At 42.3% G+C, this 21,078-nt stretch overlaps 1 protein-coding gene across 1 annotated transcript in view; it reads right to left on the reverse strand.

Moving 5' to 3' along the window:
• Positions 1–11,135, reverse strand: part of LOC147897084 (spermidine synthase 2-like) — a 77,531-nt gene extending 66,396 nt beyond the window's left edge. Inside the window, exon 1 of the mRNA XM_087381265.1 lies at positions 10,729–11,135. Within this exon, the coding sequence (XP_087237391.1) occupies positions 10,729–11,131 (403 nt within the window). The 5' untranslated portion in view covers positions 11,132–11,135. The remainder of the gene's footprint in view (positions 1–10,728) is intronic.
• Positions 11,136–21,078: the final 9,943 nt, after the last annotated feature.

Genomic DNA, 21,078 nt, shown 5'->3' on the forward strand with positions numbered 1-21,078 from the left:
TATTCTAGCCCGCTGCAGCAGGCTTCAGTTTGCACACGCGCCAACCAAGGCATTGCTGCACACAGACATCTGCAAACCGCCATTCGTTGTCCCGCGCCGTTGCTTTTGCATGCCTCCCCGCTCGCGCGCAGCCTTTGCACGTAGCGCTCTTCTTGTGCCTTCCGTGCAGCCTTCCTTCCGCAACTCTCTTCCACACAGTCTTCTCATGCGCTCTCACCCTCTTGCTGTCCTAGTCGTGGATTGTCGCTGCTCTGATACCACATGTGAAGAACCAGCCTTCTCAAAAATGCAAATGTGTGCAATGCATGCAGAATTCGAATGCCGATTGGCCCTCCAATGGGGAAGAGCGCCCTCGTGAGAGTACTTGTTTCTATTTTCCACCTACATGCAATGTGGAAGAGGGATGGCGAATGAATGCAATGTGGTAGAGAGAATGCTACGTGAGATTCACAATGAAAGGGTGATACCCTTTCATTAATGTCCCTTGAGATCACTCAAGTTCCATCTTCCCATTTACACCTACCCTTAGCCTATGACCCATGCATCTACCATTCAATGCACCTTAATGCACCCTTCCCTTCCTATTGCCCCTAGGACCTAGACACGTGTGTGCACATTTTTATTGATACAATAAGTGTAACATGTCTAAATTCAATGCCGTCTGAAGCAATGACTCTCGCTCGAATAGTCCTACTGAGATGATCCACCACCATAACAAATCGGTCGGTGTCCATCATAAATACAAATACATGTTACACCATTGGCGTATAATATATATAATAATGTTTTAACGTCTACTAATCATGGATTAGTGATTTCTCTTGTCATGACGCTCACGGGGGAGATTGGATGGACACCTCGAGATGGATTTTTACTTCAACCCATCTTAAATCTCCCTCCTCCCCTCTCATGGCTTCCATTCTGAAAGCTTGGGGCAGCTTCAGAGACACTCTTCGGAGAGTTGCACCCTCCTCTCGCGAATAAATAGATAGGCATCCAGTTATGTGGAATGAATCCATATTGGATGAGCATGGCAGATCACTAGGAGTGTCACATTATATGCAATGGTCTAGATGGGAGAGGGGACCTACTTCCACTGTAGGTGCCTGGAAGGCTTTTAGAAAACTTCCAGAGGATCAGAGACTCTTATCAGTTGGCCACCTCAAAGGGAGTGCAATCAGGATGCAGCAGATAGATGCAGCCATACCAGCAGAGTGGATAGATACAGATGACTTGCCGATCTCATAGTCCACTTGGTTGGGAGCTTTTACGAGGATGGGTGTTCCCTTACAGGTCATTGCCTTGCGGAATGCACATGAGGAGACCCTTGTCTTTGATGTTCAGTCGGGAGGCAAACTTCTCAGATCTTCAGATGATATTTTTTTGGAGGTTGTCTTCCAGCCTATTAGGATTAAAGGTTACATGGAGTGAGGCACGGACTCACACTGGTATCTTGATCCTAACCCTGTTCTCCTGGAAATTGGGTCTTGGAGACTCTGGTTATATGGTGGTTCTCCCTTCAGGTTCTTGCAGTGGGACCCAGGGAAGTGGGACTGGATTGATGAAGAGCACCGAGAGAAGAGCATCCCCTTCTTTCATTACACAATCAGAAATGCCAAGAGATTTCAGCTTAGCAGTAGAGGTTGGAGGCCCTCCAGAGCTCCTCATTGGGATAGTTTTTATATTTCTGCAGAGGTGCAAAAAAACTTTTAGAGGAGGCTCTGGCAATCCCTCAGAAATAGAAAGATCACTCTCTTCTTTTGGCTTTCTATTCATGGAGGTATTGTAGTGAACCTGTGGAGATCCAAGTTCGGGGCTGACCCTACTTGTCCTCGATGCCATGCAGCAGTTGAGTCAATTCAGCATTGCCTTTGGGAGTGCAGACAGGCGAGGACGATTTGGAAGGGTGTTGCCAAAATTCTTTGCATATTTCATAAAACACACTTCTTCATGACCTAGGGTTCAGTGGCATGGTTCTCTCTTACAAGCCCTCAGGTGTTTTTCGAGGGACATGACTCAGAGTCCAGACTCATCCTTCATTTGACGACGACAGTCGGTGGAGTCATGCTCTCTCCAAGATGTTCATTTCACTCCTTTAAGAGCTACTCATGCCTCAGTAGACACAGCTTGGGAGATTCTTGCTAGCATTGCAGCTTGGTATATTTGGAGGGCTAGATGTACGGAGGTGATGGAGGGTTCACAGATTCACCCTTCCCAGTCTATGGCCAGTATATGGACTGATACTATACACACATTGATAGCCATCTAGGCGAGCATGCAGGGATCCTCCAGAGCAGCTACAGCCAGGGGAGAGATTCTTTCTAGAGTTTGTAGAGGATCTCCATTCTTCTCTGAGCTTGCTTAAGGATTGAGGTGGAATTTTCAGCCTCCACCTTGGATTTTTGTTAGCTCTTTTTGAGCTGTTTTTTCTTTCATGCATGACATGATGTACTCCCGCATTTGAGCTTGCTCTTGCGGCTTTTATTCATACTTAATGAAAAACCCTCCACTGGTGGCTGTCCAAGTGTCAGCTGAGATAAGAAACAAGGGACGGAGGCGGCCCTATTTATAGGGTCACCCCCTGCCTTAAACAACCGACTGAGGGGGGTTAGGTGGCCCTGACACTCCCTTACATGGGCAGGCAAACCCACAACCAAGGCCCTCACTCAAGGGGACAGGAGATGAACTCTAACACCCCCTCTCAGCTCCTAGATCATGAATCATCCGGAGGGAGCTGGAATTATCGCTAAGAAGCTGCTACGCCAAGGGCTGGGTGAAGAGGTCCGCCTTGTTGTCCTCTGTCTTGCAATACATCAACTCGATCACATCATCAAGATCCTACTCCCAGACATAGTGATACTCGATCTCAATATGCTTGGCGCGAGCATGAAACACAGGATTCCTTGCAAGAGCAATACAACTCTGGTTGTCACTGTGGATGACTCTCGGGGATGTCTGTGGGAACCCAATCTCTCCAAGCAGGCGTCAGAGCCAAACTGCCTCACAAGTAGCGGAACATGCAGCAAGATACTCTGCCTCGGTAGAAGAGAGAGCGACTGTCGGTTGCCTCTTACTGCTCCAAGTGATGGCGGCCGAGCCGAGAGTGAAACAATACCCAGTGGTGGAATGGCGAGTGTCGGAGTCTCCTCCCCAGTCAGAGTCACTCCCCAACCTAAAAGCTGGATCCTGGAATACAGTCTGGACTGATAGGACAACCCGCGATTGATCTGCAATCGATCTTGATCTCAATAATTCTCATGGAAAATCCATTCGACTCCCACTCACCACTAAAGAATCCATGAGTGTTACGGTAGAAAGCTTCACAACTATATACATGAACAGTTTCACAGCCATGTGAGAATGGAACCATGATTGATAAGCACATTGTGGCTTTATCTGTACTTTTTGTGGGAGACAGGTTTTACGGCAGATTTGGATGAAATTAGTCACTCTCTCACCTAAGGCAAAACTCTATTTTGTCAGAAAACATGTAATGAGGTTGAAAGTTTCACGGTAAGCTGGATTACTTGCTGCATGTCATTTTACTGGGTATGTCAAATCTGGTGCGGTAGCAGTGTTCAGAGTTTGTATGTGCATGGAACACTTGGTTCTTTGCAATGGGAATGCGCAACTCTGCTTGTTGCACATGCTCACCTTCGTATCCTACTGAAGCACGTCCATATCTTCCAGAATCCATCTCAACGACCGCATCTCACATGCTGCAATACAAGCAGCCTTGTACTCCATCTCTGTAGAAGAAAGGGCAACTGTTGGCTGTTTCTTGCTTAGCCATGAAATGACCCCTAAAGCAAGAATGAAACAATAGGCTAAAGTCAACGCCGAGTATCCCAGTCACCTGCCCAATCTGAATCACAGAAACCACCCAACTCCAAACCTCTGCTATAGTGATACCATAAATGCTTGGACCCTTCAAGTACAACAGCACAGGGAATCTTGCCTTCCGGTGATTCTCCCTAAGTTTCAAAGAAAACTGATAGAGCATACCAACAGAATAAGAAATGTCTGGCCTAGTACTGGTCAGATAAAGCAAGCTGCCTACCAACCTCTGATACATGCTGGCATCTATCAGCTGATATGTACCCTGAGGACTCAGCTTCAGCCCAACCTCCATGAGAGATGAAATGTGCGGAAGCATGCAGGGGAGAGAGAGAGAGAGAGAGAGAGAGAGAGAGAGAGGCAATGATAACTGTGTATATAGCAAGGGAAACACCCAATGATACAAGTGAGGAAATACTCCAGTAATGCCAGAAAAGGGAGGAGGCTGGCCCTATAAATAGGGCAGTTAGACCACCGACCTGGGGGCCTGTATCTGGTCGACCCAGGCTGTAGGGCCTGGCTGACCTGCTGGTCAGCTGCCCCAGGCCAGGCCCAGCCCTATATAAGGGCCTGCCAGCCCACTGTAATTATGGTTTTACAATAGGGTAGGTGGCTTAAGGTTGAGAGGGCATTCCCACGCATCCCAAAGTCCGCTGCTATTTCTCAAGGAGGACAAAACTCTAATGTTCTCACACACTTGGCCATGAATCTTGGCAGAGAATTCGGAGGTAAGAGAAGCTCCACTAAAGTCGGTATTTTCCTCGACGTTAAGCATATTTGTAGGGAACCTGTCATGTGCATGGTGTACCTAGGGTTGGATATCAGGTGAACATGGGTTACGGGATAGCATTGGGCTGGATGGCTATTTTTAGCCGAGATTGCTATATATATAGATTGACTCATATATAGTGCTCGCTTTATATGGAGGGAGCTATTCATAGCATTATGCTATCTATAGCGGGTTTCCTTCTATATAGAGGGAGGGCCAGTGCTATTGTGTAGATCAGTTGAGCGCTCCTCAACTGATGGATAGGGCTTGGACCCAGGCCAAGACTCTCGCCATCTACATGGCAGATCATAGGTGGTGTATCGAAGGTCCTCTGGACAGGCTCGGGTGGTATGGGACACCTGTGTTAGATACGGGCCTATGGATGAGTCGAGCTATAGCCCACATGCTCGGGGGTGGTCGGGAGGATCGAGGCACCTGCGCTATGATTCTGGTTGTATCGAGGATGAGATTCTAGGTTAGTGATAGGATCAGATCCTTCGGGGTCGTGTCATCTGGTATCAGAGCCGTCCTATCACGATCGAATTCAACGCAAGGTATGCAGAAAAGATGTCTTCCAGGTACGCTTTTTAAGATTGCTCTTGCGAATCTGAATTTCCGCTCATGTATGGGCTGAATCGTTGGCTGATGATGTGCGCTCATGATTGGGAGAGTTGTGGAAAAAATAGAAGTCCACAGGCTGTGTGCTCTCTCGGTTGCTACGTGTTTGGAAATTGTGATTCCCTGAGAAGGGTAGGCAATGAGAAGACTTGATGCTTTCAGCAAGAGATATGAGGATGGATCGTTTCTGACCTATAACTTCCCACGCTTGGGTTGTTGATGTGATTGGCTGTGTGGGGACGCGTGAGAGTGGGCTGGTTAGGGAATGAATTCGCTCTAGGTTCTCAAGGATGGGATTCCTACCCTAGAGACCTAGATTTGCTGCAGTCGAGAAGTAGGAGGAAAGAGAGAGCGTTCATAAGCCTAGAAAACGGCTTGTCTAGGAAATTCGGGCATCAGAGATAGGGGCGATATGATTGGGGCAGGTGCTTGGCTTTGGGAAGGAGCGTATGGCCTGATTTTAGCGCGTTTTGGCTATTTTTGGCTGGCTGGAGAAAAGTGGGACAGGATCTATTAAAAGCGAGACTGTTTTTTTGGTTGAAAAGCAGGTTGCTTTTTTGTTTTTCTCTAGCAAGGAAAGCACTTGCTCTAAATCTAGCGCATTTTGGCTATTTTTGGCTGGCTGGAGAAAAGCGGGACCAGATCTATTAAAAGCGAGACTGTTTTTTGGTTTTTTTAAAAAAGCAGTTTGCTTTTTTGTTTTTCTCTAGCAAGGAAAGCACTTGCTCTAAATCAAGCACCCACCCTAAATTCGCCTAGCTTTTGCTGGCCCTTCCTGGCTATTTATATACCCGGGATTTCTCTCTCTTACTCACTTCAGCACTTCAGCGCATGAAGGCGAATTTCCCACCCTCTTTCCGTCTGAGATCAGCCTATCAGATTCCACCATCTTTCTTGCTGTCCTCTACTCGCCTTCTTCCTTGATTCCACGCAGCCCCAGATTCTCTTTTTGTTAGTGTGAAGAGCACGCGTTTGGACGCAGTTGTTTTTCTTCTATTCGCTCTCCCGTGCGAGATATTTTCCAGCCATGGAAGGACATCAAAGTAATGAGACACCTACGTTGGATTACTGTTTTATTGAGATGGAGGATGAGGCTACATCGGAGATTAATCCTCGTAGACCTCATGACCTGCTACGAGAGATGGATTCCTTGATGGATGAACTCTGGGCAGCTCTTCACTACTGTAAAACCCCTCAGTACCAAAAATATATTGAAGAAGGCTCATGATGTTCTAAATGTAGACAGCTTGTTTTAGAGTCTTTATACCGCTTCCGAGTTATTGAGAAGCGATGAAGAAGTTGAAATCCTCAGTTTTGACCGACACCTAATTATTTTTTGCTCGACTGGATCTTTTGAACCACTCTTGGTTCAAGAAGCTCCCCAATTTTGTATGAATTATAAACTGTCTTGTTGTTAAATTGACCAGGTTTTGGTTAATTTGGTTTTGATTACAACTAAGTGGCATTTATAATTTGATTGGTTTTTTCAAATTATATAACGTGTACTTTTGTTCCATATATCTTGAAGGTATATGATACATTGAGGATGCCTGAGACTTTGTTACATCTTAAACTGGACTTAACTAAGACAATTGGATTTCCCTTTCTCAAATCTTGGTGCGTAGATTCATGTTTGGTTTCTATTTGAAGTTTTGATCTCGGTGTGATTGTGAGTTATGACGTTTCTTCGAGTTACCGTTTGGACATATGAAGGCTCTTATTGATTAGACCAGGATGAGTCTTGTTGGATACCTTCTTTGAATCATGTCCAAAGGCGGGGTCATTCTGATTCTCACTCTTTTAGCCGAGGTCATGGATAGTCCAGATTCAAGAGTTGTTAGGGATGCTACCTACTGGTTTTCTTCTTTGACGTATTGGTTGGGGTATTGTAACACAAGGGGGTGATATAATCACATTAAGAAAAGGATTGAGAACGGATTTGCCACCCTGACTCAATCTGGGATCATCTGAGTTGAAGAGGGATTGGCTACCTGATTTACTCATATTGTCCACTGAGTTTTTTTATTTGCAGTATACTTTGGTGGTATGGGACACTAAGGTATGTTACATTTAAGATTCTCTGATGTGGTGGTATAATCCAGCGTGAAACAATACCCAAGGACCTCTAGGGTGAAGTACAAGTGGGGGCAACCTGATTAGATTTTTTACGAGGGCTGACTAAGATTCTTTACCCTAAGAGAAGCCATGTACTTTTTGGGTTCAACCCTGGAGCTCCATAGTCTAGACTCAATCTCAGGGAGGGTTACCGCATATAGTCTAGACTCAATCTCAGGGAGGGTTACCGCATATCTTCTGATGATGGTATGTCAGTGCCTTGTTTGGAACTTGATGTTCCTAGATAAGAGATCCTAAGAATTGGATGATCCTATGATCGGAGCGGTTTATTGTGCACAAGTTTATACAGGATATTCGGTAGTGGATCTTATTTTTAGAGATTTCAGATTGTATATTTCCGTAGTCTTTGGATCACATAGGATGCTATTCCTATGATGGTTGACTATATTCATGTCTAGAACAGTACCATTGACTAGATATAGCCAACTGAATTTTATTGATTATTCTCATGTAGGGGCATTTCGAGGATAGATCAGGGGGACCATATCTTTGGTCAAGATTTTGCCCATTGATACTTCCATGAAGATTCTTCCATCATGAGTTATGAACGGATACCTAATTGTTCCTGCGATGCAAAGTCTGTCATGTATTTCAACCCAAGAATTTGAATTACAACAGTATTCTGTTGAGGGATTTTCTGAATACTAAGTAATTCAAGAATTAGGGTTGATAGAAAATTGCAACCCAAAAATTAGCCTCAAGGGGTTCAATTGATGGGGTTGTTCGAACAATGATTCCTCGATCTCAACCTAAGATTTTGAGTTCAAGGATACTCAATAGATAAGGTTGATAGAATCATTTACCTTCAGGTACGGATTTTACCATGCTAGTGTACGGAGATGTCAACGGAACTAACTCTGTGGATTCAGGCGTTACTTGATTTCTCGAGAAGATTACTCGACGATATGTAACCTTGTTTAGATTGAGAGATTTACTTTCCTTGGGTTAGTTATCAAAGATTGTGGCTTTGGCCTTAGATTTTCTTTGATTTGAATCTCATGGAAAGTATAGCACACTCAAACTGATAGTCAGAGTATAGTTATTGGCATGGACTCATCTTCACAGAGAGTTTTCGGGCTTTCTGGTGAACTCAGGAGTGAGTTCTTAGAGGAAGGGGAGTATGTCATGTGCATGGTGTACCTAGGGTTGGATATCAGGTGAACATGGGTTACGGGATAGCATTGGGCTGGATGGCTATTTTTAGCCGAGATTGCTATATATATAGATTGACTCATATATAGTGCTCGCTTTATATGGAGGGAGCTATTCATAGCATTATGCTATCTATAGCGGGTTTCCTTCTATATAGAGGGAGGGCCAGTGCTATTGTGTAGATCAGTTGAGCGCTCCTCAACTGATGGATGGGGCTTGGACCCAGGCCGAGACTCTCGCCATCTACATGCGGATCATAGGTGGTGTATCGAAGGTCCTCTGGACGGGCTCAGGTGGTATGGGACGCCTGGGTTAGATACGGGCCTCTGGATGAGTTGAGCTGTAGCCCACGTGCTTGGGGGTGGTCGGGAGGATCGAGGCACCTGCGCTATGATTCTGGTTGTATCGAGGACGAGATTCTAGGTCAGTAATAGGTCAGATCCTGCGGGGTCGTGTCAGAACCTGAATCGTAGGAAGTCTTCAATTGCTCCCGATTGATCATTTGCCTGACACAAAGTACCCAAAACGCGGATGGAGGGAGACCAGACACACATGGGAACATAACACCCAACAAGAGCTGCGTAAAGCAGGCCTGATTTTCAGCAAAACCTCTCACACACTCGGGAATGCACTCTTAGCAAACTTTGGAAGCAAAGGAGAACAGTCCCCTTGGTGCATTATAAAGCATGAGGTCGCTCATACACTATCCCCATCAATAGAACAGACGCAGTGCATAGTCAGCTAGGGTCCCATTATAGACTTTCGTTTAAGTCCTACTTGGCCACATCAGTTCAGTTGAGGCAACTGACCAAATAGAACTTCGTTAAACCCATTTATAGTTAGGCTAATCGTGGAATCTTGAGTCTCTGCTCTAACTCTGGGGTGCTGGACAGATATCTATCCACATAGTAAAACGATCGTTTTGAAAGAAGCTCGACAATCCCTTTTTGCTCCAGTTTTGCCTTCTCACTCCCTGGCTTTCCGGGCACTAGCTTCTGCACTCCTCGTTGCATTTACTAAATATCCCATTGATATATATAAGCAAACGAACGTGAAGCATAGGTTAAGAAAAAGCACGACATACAACATGTTCAACTGTTTCCCAAAACCAATTGTAGCGGCAACAGAGATTTATCACCTAAAAATGAAGGCCGTCAGTTCTTGTGGACACAGCGACTATGTCTCAGTCGAGGATAAACTAAACACTGGACTCTTCAGAGCACTGAGAGGCTGTCGAGGCAATTCCTAGACACTTTTTGCCAATCAGAAACAACATAATGGCGTTTGAACATCCTAGAAGTAAGCCGAATCAGTTGGACGAAGATTATAGCACCACTGTGGAAATACAGTCCAAACATTCCTAGCCAAGCAGACCCCCGGCATTGTATGGGAGCTCCATGATACTTCCTGGCGCTTGACAGCAAGCGCCAAGATGTGGAAGTGCGTCTGTCTTTGCACGTCCGAATATTGGAGACCACCCCAAAGTATGTTGGGAGGACGGAACTCCGTCTTCTTCTCTAAGTTGCCGTACTTGCTTCTCTAGCCTTCCACTACCCTGCTTATCTAGCCTTCCACTACTCTGAGTTGCCGTACTTGCTTCTCTAGCCTTCCACTACCCTCGACACGCTTAACCAGTAGAAAACAGAGAGCTGTGCATATTGGCGTGTCCTATTTCCAGCTGAGAAATCACTGCTAGGGAATGGCAACCGCTAGATACTTCATAGACATGTTCGGAAACAAGCAGGAGTAAATTCCCGCGTCGATGAGAGCAGGAATGATAAGCAGTACGTACGTAACTACGGAATGCTAACCACTGCGACAGGTGGGTATCCCTTACAAGGTTCAATACCGCAATGAAATCTTAGAACTGAGACGTTCAGAAAACACAACTTGCAAGATGAAGCAACAAGCTCCTGTGCTGGCCAGAGTAGCAACAACCGCGTTTCAAAAGAAGGAACTTCCAGTGATCGAAGCTTAGAGATTTGTTAGAACTCCCAGCAGTGCTACGATATGAAATGGCAACGACAAAGCAGCAAATATTTGTGAGCAAAAATTCGATTTTGAACTGCGGCACAGGGGCCAAAACGTGATTCGAAGTTGGAAGCCAAAGCTGGAGTTTGCAACATCCAACAACGCGGTCGACGACGGAGAAGGAGCAGGGAATGAAGAACAGAAAAGAAGGAATTGATTGTGAGGAGAAGGAGAGGAGGTAGTACCAGGCCACATTGGACTGATTTCGGAAAACCATCCGGGGATGACGGAGGAAATGTTGGCGCGACCGGAACCGGGCTTGATGTCTTCCATAAGAGCAGCACAATTGAAACCGCGAGGGCAACAGAATTCGGGGGGCATTTTGGAGGCACCGTTTTCGGGGTGGAAAGTGGTGGAAAAATCATGGTCGGAAGCAGGATGACGAGGAGGAGGAGAAGGAGAGGGAGGAGGCTGAGGCTGTGAAGCTCCAAATTCCGCCATAGCCAGAGCTTCGCAAGAATGTGGCGAGAGCAACTGCTGCGAGAGAGACGACAGAAGTTTCTTAGGGATTACACCCTCTGCCGGAACTCGACGGAATCCTTGACGGACCTTCTGCCGGCACTTTAGTCCGTCAATGGCTGCCCTCATCCCATGTGGCACCGCAATTCTAAAAGTTGGCAAATTTTAATGGGTCCTCCCCCTAACCCCCCATGTGCAAGGACCCCATCTCTACCCTTGGATCTCTAATAGGAATGTTTTGTGCTTTGACAAGCCCGACTCTCACACGAGAGCTCTCCAATTGGAGCGTCCTTCCACGTGGCATGCCGTCTTTCATAGGCCTTCCAAAAAGTTTTTGTTGTCCACCAGAGAATTCGATCGATCGTCTGCCCAATCCAGGCCGCCCAAGGCGTAGACACCTGAAAAAGTGGGCCATTACCTTTACCCTATCTCTCATTACACAATGTCCACACTGTGTGCAGCAACAAATAGTGCCCCAAGGCTACAACGTACGAAGGATGTGCAGACATTTGTCCATATTTATGAGGGGGATACGTGTCCTCCCCTGCTTTCCCTACATTGCTAGGGAAAGGACCAAGAGAAGAATCTACAGATCCGTATGCACAGATTGGTAGCAACTAAAGTGCAAATTCTTTCTATTCAAGGGATGATGCCCGACGATGCTGAAAATGCCCAAAGTCGGCCCTTTGGCGACTTCTAATAGGTGAATATGGTCCTCCCTCGACCATTGACAACGGTGAAAGGCTTGAAGTCGACCTTTCACACACATCTTTTTATTCCTTCTTCCTTTCTACATTGCCATCATCACCTTATGATTCTATGGGTCTCATGTTATGGAGGGGGAAAAGAAGGTAAAGAGCTATTTCGTTATGCTATGCAAAAATTCACCATGGGAAATAAAGGGGAAATACGTCCGAAATAGGGGATCATGGGAAAGAGGTGACACCTTTGAGAACCATAGACGTGACAATTCTCTACTATTGATGTGATGTTTCTTTATAGCCCTCACTCATTTTCCATTGGATCCATATGTGATGCACCGTAGGAAAAACATCCAAAATATGCTCTTCCAAGGGAAAAACATCCTTATTCTCCCCTTTTTCCCCTCCATGTGACATAAGGCCTTATTTCATGGAGGGGAAAAAGAGGGAAATAGGTATTCCTAGTAAGTACCATTATGCTATGCAAAAGGCACCATAGGAAATAGAGGGGAAATATGGAAAGAAGGGAGGATGACAAAAAATAGCACTCTATGCTCACACCCTTGGAGAACCATTGAGATGACATTGAGATGACACTTCTTGTACTATTGATGTGACATTCCTTTGACCTTTATGTCATGTACCAAGGGAAAACGTCCAAAATATGCTCTTCCAAGGAAAAAACATCCAAAAAATCCATCCTTATTTCTCCTCTTTTGCCCCTCCATGACACAGGACCCTTAGCCGTGTTTAGCTTTGGTTTTTTCAATCTTGTCACCATCCACGTGACACTTGTAAGGAAAAGATCTTGGGAGGTCCTTCCCCTTCATGAACTTCCTTAAGGGATGGACCTTGCTTACAATCATCTAGCTAGCGGGCGGGTGGTCATAATGAAAAAATCAAAAGCTAAACCATAGGGTCTTATGTCATGGAGGGTACAAAAGGGGAAATAACTGTTTTGTTATGTTGTGCAAAATGCACCATGGGAAATAGACGGGAAATAGGTGGGAAATAGATGGGAAATAGGTGGGAAATAAGGGGGGGACCATGGGAGACATTAGAGTGCTATTTCACACACCCTTGGGAACCATTGGTGTGACAATTCTCTACTGTTGATGTGACATTTCTTTATAGCCCTCTCTCTCAGTTTCCCTTGGATCGTTATTTCATTCACCAAGGGAAAACGTCCAAATTATGCTCTTCCAATTGAAAATTTTCCAAAATAGCCATCATGATTTCCTCTCTTTTTCTCCTCCATGACATAAGCCCCTAAGGTGATGATGGGTTTACGAGAAGATCTGACCAATATCCTTTCATGATTGTCGAGGTCAATTAGGAGGGCATGACTTTGACATCCCACGCATGCAGCTAGGTTGTGGAAAATTGTCATCAATAGCCAAGGCTTGCAAATGCAATGGTGACAAGCAAGTTGAAGTGAATTTGATTTGGAAAAAGAAAGACCATGTTTGTATGGGTCAAGATTTATTTTAGTGGACCCTATCCTTCATGCACATGGGTCGATGTAACTAAGATCTCAACCCTCTAAGAAATTTATGAAGTTACTATTAAGATCACAATGGCTTATTAGGATATTGTTAGAGGCATCTAAACTCAAGCAATGGTGACAAGCAAGTTAAAGTGAAGTTGATTAGGAAAAAGAAAGACCATGTTTGTGTGGGTTAGGATTTTATTTTAGCGGACCCTGACCTTCATGCACATGGGTCGATGTAACTAAGATCTCAACCCTCTAAGAAATTTATGAAGCTATTGTTAACATCACAATGGCTTATTAGGATATTGTTAGAGGCATCTAAACTCAACAAGCCTAGCCTTCATGCACATGGGTCAATGTAACTCAGATCTCAACCCTCTAAAAAATTTATGAAGTTACCATTAAGATCATAATGGCATATTAGGATATTGTTAGATGAAATTTTGTGCAACATCCGCCATCACCAATCGAAGCATATCCACCCATTTGAGTCAATACTCTTAAGTAAATGAAGGGGCCCGATGATATAGGCTTTTGAGACAAGAAGTTAAGGTGAGTAACATTAGCCCCTAGTTGTGTGAGCCTAACAACCCTTTCATGAGGAACAACGTGCAATGAACTAGAGATCCCCATTCCCATGAGAGCATATCCACAAGTCCTAACCCATAACCATGGTAACAAAACGTGTTTACTTATTGTACTGAATGGTTCACAGGGCCCAAACAAAAACAATCACCTCTACCAAGTCCAATTACGTTAACCTATAGTTCAAACTATCCATTGAAGTCTAACTAGTAACGTAACCTTATTCACTTGGCAGGTTGAATACCCAATTAGGTATTCTAAGCAATTAGACCAATTTGCATGATTACTACCAAAAGAGACCACCTTGATCAAATGTTAGACATCCTTGATGAGCCAAATACCTAATTAGACATTTGGTCCCCCAATAATGATTGGATTGTTAGGCTCAACTATGATTATCACTACCAAGTCTTAGAGTGATGACCATCTCACACCCGCTCCAACTTTAACACACCCTTAACATGGGCCAATTACAATTGCCATCTCGAATTGTTGTCTCCCAAAAAGATTCAATCGTGATCCTTGCAAAAAGTCACCTAACATCCCCAAATGTCCTCTTGTTTTGACATATAAAACTTTGAAAACCGGAGAAATGAAAAAACTGGCCAATACTCTTTTAAAAACCTCTTTTCTAGTAAGGGCATGACACTTCATCACCATTCAGGATATAGACTTGTAGCTTCTAAGGAGCAAAAACACTCAACATTGGACCACTCCAAGGGCTTTTTTTCTTTAATATCATTTGGTAAGAGCGCTTGTTAATAGTGAAGGTGCTTTAGCTATTCTAAAGATAATATTAGAGTCCCACAATTGAGTACAACTTAGATGAATTTTCTCAAGTGATGAATTAAATTCTTAGGCTTTTATTTGGTTAGCAACATAGTCACCTATAAAACCTTGAAAAGCACCTAAATTTTCGTGGTCACTAGAATCCATGAAGGATTACAAAACTTTCAAGGTGCAATTGGGGGTAGGTTGCATGAGAAATATGCCTTGCTAGATCAATAATATTAATCTAGCACTATGCATCTCCACTAGAAATTGCTCAAAGATCATATCTCACACTTGTAAAGACAAGGTGCATTTTCATCTCTAGAATATAGCGTACAATGATGCTTTTTCCCTCGAAAAGTATTCCTTTCAATGCGAGAGTTAACAAAGCTAACAGCATGTCCTTAGAGCTTTATACCAATTTGATCATCCAAATCTTTTTTGTACTTGTGGTTGTGTTAGAGACTATGAATGCCTACAGCCTTTAGTTTATTATTTTTGTGTGGCACTACATTATGGATTCTTTTTTTTTTGGGGTAGAACATTATGGATTCTCAAAAAGTAAAGGTTGATAGATGCTTGTGATTTGAATAATGAGCAATTTTGACAAGCATCCTTGTTTCAAGATTTTAGTTTGTCATATTGCTATTGACTTGTCGTTATAATTGATTTTATACTAAAAAGGCTCATTGGACAAGGCAATATCAAAGTTGAGAAAGACAAAAGGCATCCCTTTTATCAATGGATGTTCATAAAAGAGAAAACTATTAGCATAAAACTCAATCCAGCATTCAAGCACAACGACATGCGAATCGACATGCTATAGGATTTGCATGATAATATGAAAGTATTTGAAAATGCATGTGGCAACTTCTGGTTTCCTTAAAGGTGTGCATGCTTCAAGTGGACTATTAGTAGGCGAATAAAGTGATTTTGAACCTAAAACATGTTATTAAAGCAAGAGGGGAATCCAACATGTTCTTAAAGCGGAATGATTTTATTTCCTTGAATATTTGGTGAAAACTTAGTGAGGTATGTGAGCAAATGTGAAGCCATATGCCATTTGGAGAACTTCATTGCCAATGCATGCATTTACATCATGGAAAGGGAAGCTAAACCTTTCATGAGAGTGTAGAAAAGCATAACCCAACCCCCAACCCCCTTGTTTTAGTATAATGAAGTTCTTAATATCGCATATGGCTTCACATGTGCTCACCTTCATCATGAAGTTTTTCACCAAATATTTGGGAAAATAAAATCATTGAGCTTTGAGAACATGTTGGCTTTATCTTGGAAAATGTGTGGAGAGAGGCTAGCTACCAAAGTCTCCTATTTGAGTATCATATTTCTATTTCTTCAAGTATATCAATGAGCACTCAAGGGCCCATACCCATGTAAGTAAGTAAATGTATGGGTAGTGGTAAGTTGGGCTTAAGAGTACAAAAGAGATCAATGATATTGATTGAATCAATGCAAGTAGGCATCACTACATGCCTTTCTAAAAAGTTTATGATAAAACACCACAAGCTTCATTCCCTTCCCATCTGAACCCCTTGTGAAACCATCCCACAAGTTCTCACGTCATAAGAGAGAGAAAAAGAAGCATGCATTGTATTTCATAGAGTCGAAATCACTTTATTCGTGTACTAATGGTCCACTTGAAGCACGCACTCCTTTAAGGAAACTGTAAGTTCATTTTCAAAGTAAACTACATACATTTTAAAGTCTTTTCACTTTGTATTATCATGCAAAACGTGTAGCATGTCCATTCATGTGTCATTGTTCTTGAATGTTTGATTACTATCATGCAAATCATGTAACATGTCCATTGATGTGTTATTGTGCTTCAATGCTTGATTGAGTTTTATGCTTCACAATTGTCCTATGAGCATCCATGATAAAAGGGATACTTTTTGGCTCTCTAGTTTGACATTGCCTTGTCTATTGCGGTCTTTTTAATTAAAAATTATTGATAATGACAAGTTAATAGTAGCAACATGGAGAACTAAAATATCAAAAGAATGATGCTTATCCATCTTGTTCATTATTCAAGTCACAAGCATATATCCACCTTTACCTTTTGACAATACACAATGTAGTACTACACGAACATAATTCACATAACTTCAATGTTTATCCACATGATGTGACAAAAACAGATGCATGATAGTGGTGAAAGAAGCATATTAGTAATTTTTATTTATTTATAGCTCATAATATACATACCTTCCCCCCCAAAAAAAGAAAATATTTTTTATTGCTAACAAAGTATCCCACCATTCAAAGAAAGTGGGGTTTGTGATCTAGATTTTGGCCTTGACTTTACTTCTTGGAACGTGTGATACCACCATCATGTATTTGAGAATTCATTTGAACAAGGAAGCATATTGTGGGTCTATGTTCTATCTATTGCAAGTAACCATGATGCAAATGGTTATCTAATACACACAATACAATCACTATGTACAAATTATTTTTTATTTACATTCTTAACTATTTGACTAAGAAATGAAGTCTTTTCTCTACATGTCTTTCCCAATAATACATTCTTAACTATTTGACTAAGAAATGAAGTCTTTTCTCTACATGTCTTTTCTCTACATGTCTGAAGGATAACTTCACAACGATGACTGTGAATGGAACTAAATAAAAGAATTAATGTGTCCTGATGATAATACTTTATACTAATAACAAACCTAAAAAATGGGAAAATCTTAATAAAGAGATTTAGCTAGATAGTAATGCCCAAGGAAGAGCATTAGAATATGCAGTCATTGCTATGAAGTACCTTATCATTTTTCAACTTTCTTATGTAGACTTATATTGACACTTTTATTGTATGAAATCCATGGTACATTTCGTGCATGGCCTTTTTGAAATATGCTTTAAGAATTTACTTGAGTAGCCCAAACCAAAATTTGTGATCATTGTAGAATTAGATTTTGTATGTGAAAGTTAAAAAAAGACCAATGTGATTGATTTTACTATCAACGGGTGTAATATGAAGTGATATGCATAATATAAAATAAGAGGGCTAGGGACCCATGGTTGAGGTGGCAAGATTACTCATGTGCCAACCCTTCCATGTGGATGGCAAGCTTACTAATTTACCAATTTCTCCATGTGGACGGCCCCATGTGTGCATTAAATAGGGTGGTTGTGCATAGTCCAAGCATATAAAATATTATAGGTGGCAAGAATATTTTTGCAAACCTTGAACTTGTCCTTTGTGTGCATATTAAGGGTTCCAAGAGGTGAGTTATCCACTCTTAACTTAGGGGATGGGATCTTGACTTATGTGGAAAAATGAGGCTTAGGGTTGTCAGAACCCCTTGAGAGGTATTAGGCAAAGATGCTCACATGGAAGATATTGTGACCTGAAGTTGCACTGCTTCCAAACTTAGTGATAGAGATCTTTATCACTAGCAAAGGTAAATTAAAAAGAGGCTTTTGTGCCAAGAGACCATACCATACTTTCCTCCCTTAGATGAGAATGAAGATGGTAACATCGCAAGTGATGCTGTACTCTAGCATAGGGAGAAGGAAAAGATCAGTGGAGGCCATAATCTCCCCAAGCCAGGGGCTGCACGACAAAGAGAAGAGTGATACTTTGTTGAAAGAAGATCTTACAGAAGGTTAATATGACATGAACTGATATATATCAAGGAGTTTGAAGGGGCTGATTGGCTTGGATGGGTAGGTTCCGGGGAAACATTGCACCTTCTTCATCGATACTTCTACAAGTAACTTAAAACACTTTGCAAACTATCATCAGATATAGAGGCCTATAACTTGTAGCAGATACATGATATCAAATATTCAAACACATCTTGATATGAGCCTTGAAATGGGCTTCACTATGATATAATTTTCGTAAGAAATAGAGAAGCCGTTGAAAAGTTATGGACCTTTTACTGAAAGGGGGTAAAAACTATCTAAAAAATAAATAGTCCCACACAAAGACTCATAGCTTTTGGATTTCACGTCTGCTATAGAAAGTGAAAACATAGGGTAATGTGTCTTGAAGAGAGCTTCGTGGTGATATAAGTTTCGTCAAAATTGGAGCATTGAATAGAAAGTTATGAGCAAAATACTGACAGGGAGTCAAAAAATCATTAAAAAACACGTACTCCTTCTACTGATGCCGACCTGGGAGAATACACCCTCCATGGTCAAACTTCATGAACGATCTAAGTCCCATAGAGGTTGCCTAGGAGGGAAGGAAGAGCTACCTTCATGGCTCGAGAAATGGATAAACCATGTATGCGCAATGAGCAGGCAAATAGACAACACTTTTGAAGACTTTGGAAGAGAGAGCAATGGAAAAAGGGGAGAGAAACTCAAGAAAGAGTACCTGAAGTGACCTTCATTACCAATAGAGTGAGACTCCACTCAAATGTAGCTCAAAACACTACAAACACAAGGGAGAAGAAGAGGTTTCATACATACAAGAGGGAGTGAGAGCTCCAACACTACTCATAGAAAGAGAATGTGAACTAGAGAGATATGGACTCAAGAATCTACATAAGAGGATATCTACAAGAGGGACTCATGGAGGCTTGAGGAGACTAGAGCTACAGTAGCATGAGGCTCAATGGTGGAAGAGATGTTGAATAAGGGAGAGGAGAGCTCCTGTTATAGAGATTTTGTCACCCTCCATCACCCATTTACAATTGATGCTTGTCGATTCCTTTCCCCAAGACCGTATGTCACCATCCATGTCCTTTGTGGCCACTCTTGACATGTGTCTCATCAAAAGATACTCAATACTCTTAAAATAATTCAACAGTCTCCCTTTATGGAGCCCATAGGGACCCTCTCTTTTCCAAATGTCCACATCCTCCTTATTCCACATAGCAAATCTAGAAGGATTCCTCTTGACTCCACACTCTCCTGTCCCATTGTGTCTCAAACCCTCAAAACCCCTTTCTCTTACACACACTTCTCTCACTGGCTCTCACCCACCCCTAGTTCCCACACTCAAGGGCTCTCCCCCCTTGTTCCTCGAGTCCCATACTTCCCTCGTGATTTAAATATTCCTTGCGACCTTGAAGGCATGCTGCCTCCATGATGGTGACAACAATGGCATCAAAACAAAGAAGGGAAAATAAATTCACCCTTGCATTGCAAGTAAATTCACCCTTGCATTGCAAGATTGAAGATTTACCCAAGAAGGTCCACATGGCAGCCAACTTGGTGGAAACACATGGCATTTTAAGGCTCCCCTTTTAAAATTTCAAAGTATAATTGTGATTTGTTCAAGATGCCATAACTTTTTGCTGGGATGTCTGATGCTAATGCAACAAAAAGGTCAATAAATTGATGTTTTGGATCTCCAATGTCGTGAATCCAAATATTGGTAACTTTTAAAGCAATTGTCTTCTATACTCTATGTCTCATCCATAAGTATCCACATCCACATCTTTCGTTACCTCAAAATCAACCATTTGTACCGCACTATGAGTTGCATCTCATCATTATATTTGGAAGAAAAGTAAATCACCAACAAAGTATGGTGAGTCTATTTTGATTTGTTGGATTGATAGAAATGCTAGCTTGTCCCCATCCTTTGATTTTTTAAAATTTCGATTACTGAGAGACCTAGGATGTTTGTATCTTGGTGTTGGTATAAGCCAAATGCTAGAGTAAACACCATTGCAAGAAATAATTTGGAGACTAGAGAAGCTTGAACAAATATTTCTTGTGAGTCCTTGAATTTTTTGACAGAGGATAAGTGGATTAAGGGTAGTTTTTGGAGGGTTTTGCCAACATTTGGTTTGAGAAGCAATCTGAGGAGGTTAAACAAAGTTGGTCATTAACGAATATAACATTTGTGGAGCATTTTGGTTGGAAGGAAGACCTCACGTGTGTGTATCTATAACTAGCCTAAATTGAGGCAAGAGAAAAGAGAGATAGTGTGTTGATATGTGGATTGAGAGGCTATTATTTTGGAAAGCGTCAAAGGAATGCGATTGTTAACAAAGGTTTTGCCTCTAAGATGGCTCAGTATGTGCTGAGTCAAATGATCAATGGAGCCAATGATGAGTTCTAGCTTAAGTTGGAGCGGAAGGCACCCACCACACCATGAAACAAGTAACAAGTGTTGCAGGTCTGGCATTCAAGCATCTTCTCCCTTCCCCTTACGTATTGGAAGCTAGCATAGTGTTGTTTGATTCTATCATGGCATATTTTCTTTTTCCCTAGTTTATTCGTAGTCTAGTATTGGAAGCTAGCATAGTGTTGTTTAATTCTATGGTATATTCTCTTTTTCCCTAGTCTATTCCTACCTTGCAACACATTTCTATCCCCCCTTGTCATTGACACTTTACTCCAAGATCTTGAAAAGGTGATCAGAGAGATTTGACTAGAGATAAGTGAGATTCAACTAGAGATGATAGATTTGAAGACTAAGACAACAAGATCTTTTCATGATAAGTTAAGGATAGCTTGCCATGGTTTCAATAAAAAAGGGAATTACCACTTAGAGTGCCATACTCCATTGCATGTGCAACTCTAAGAGAAATATG

The sequence above is a fragment of the Dipteris shenzhenensis genome, chromosome 11, assembly GCF_047967505.1.
Source record: "Dipteris shenzhenensis isolate YYH24624 ecotype China chromosome 11, Dip_SZ_1.0, whole genome shotgun sequence".
In the NCBI taxonomy this organism is placed as follows: domain Eukaryota; kingdom Viridiplantae; phylum Streptophyta; class Polypodiopsida; order Gleicheniales; family Dipteridaceae; genus Dipteris; species Dipteris shenzhenensis.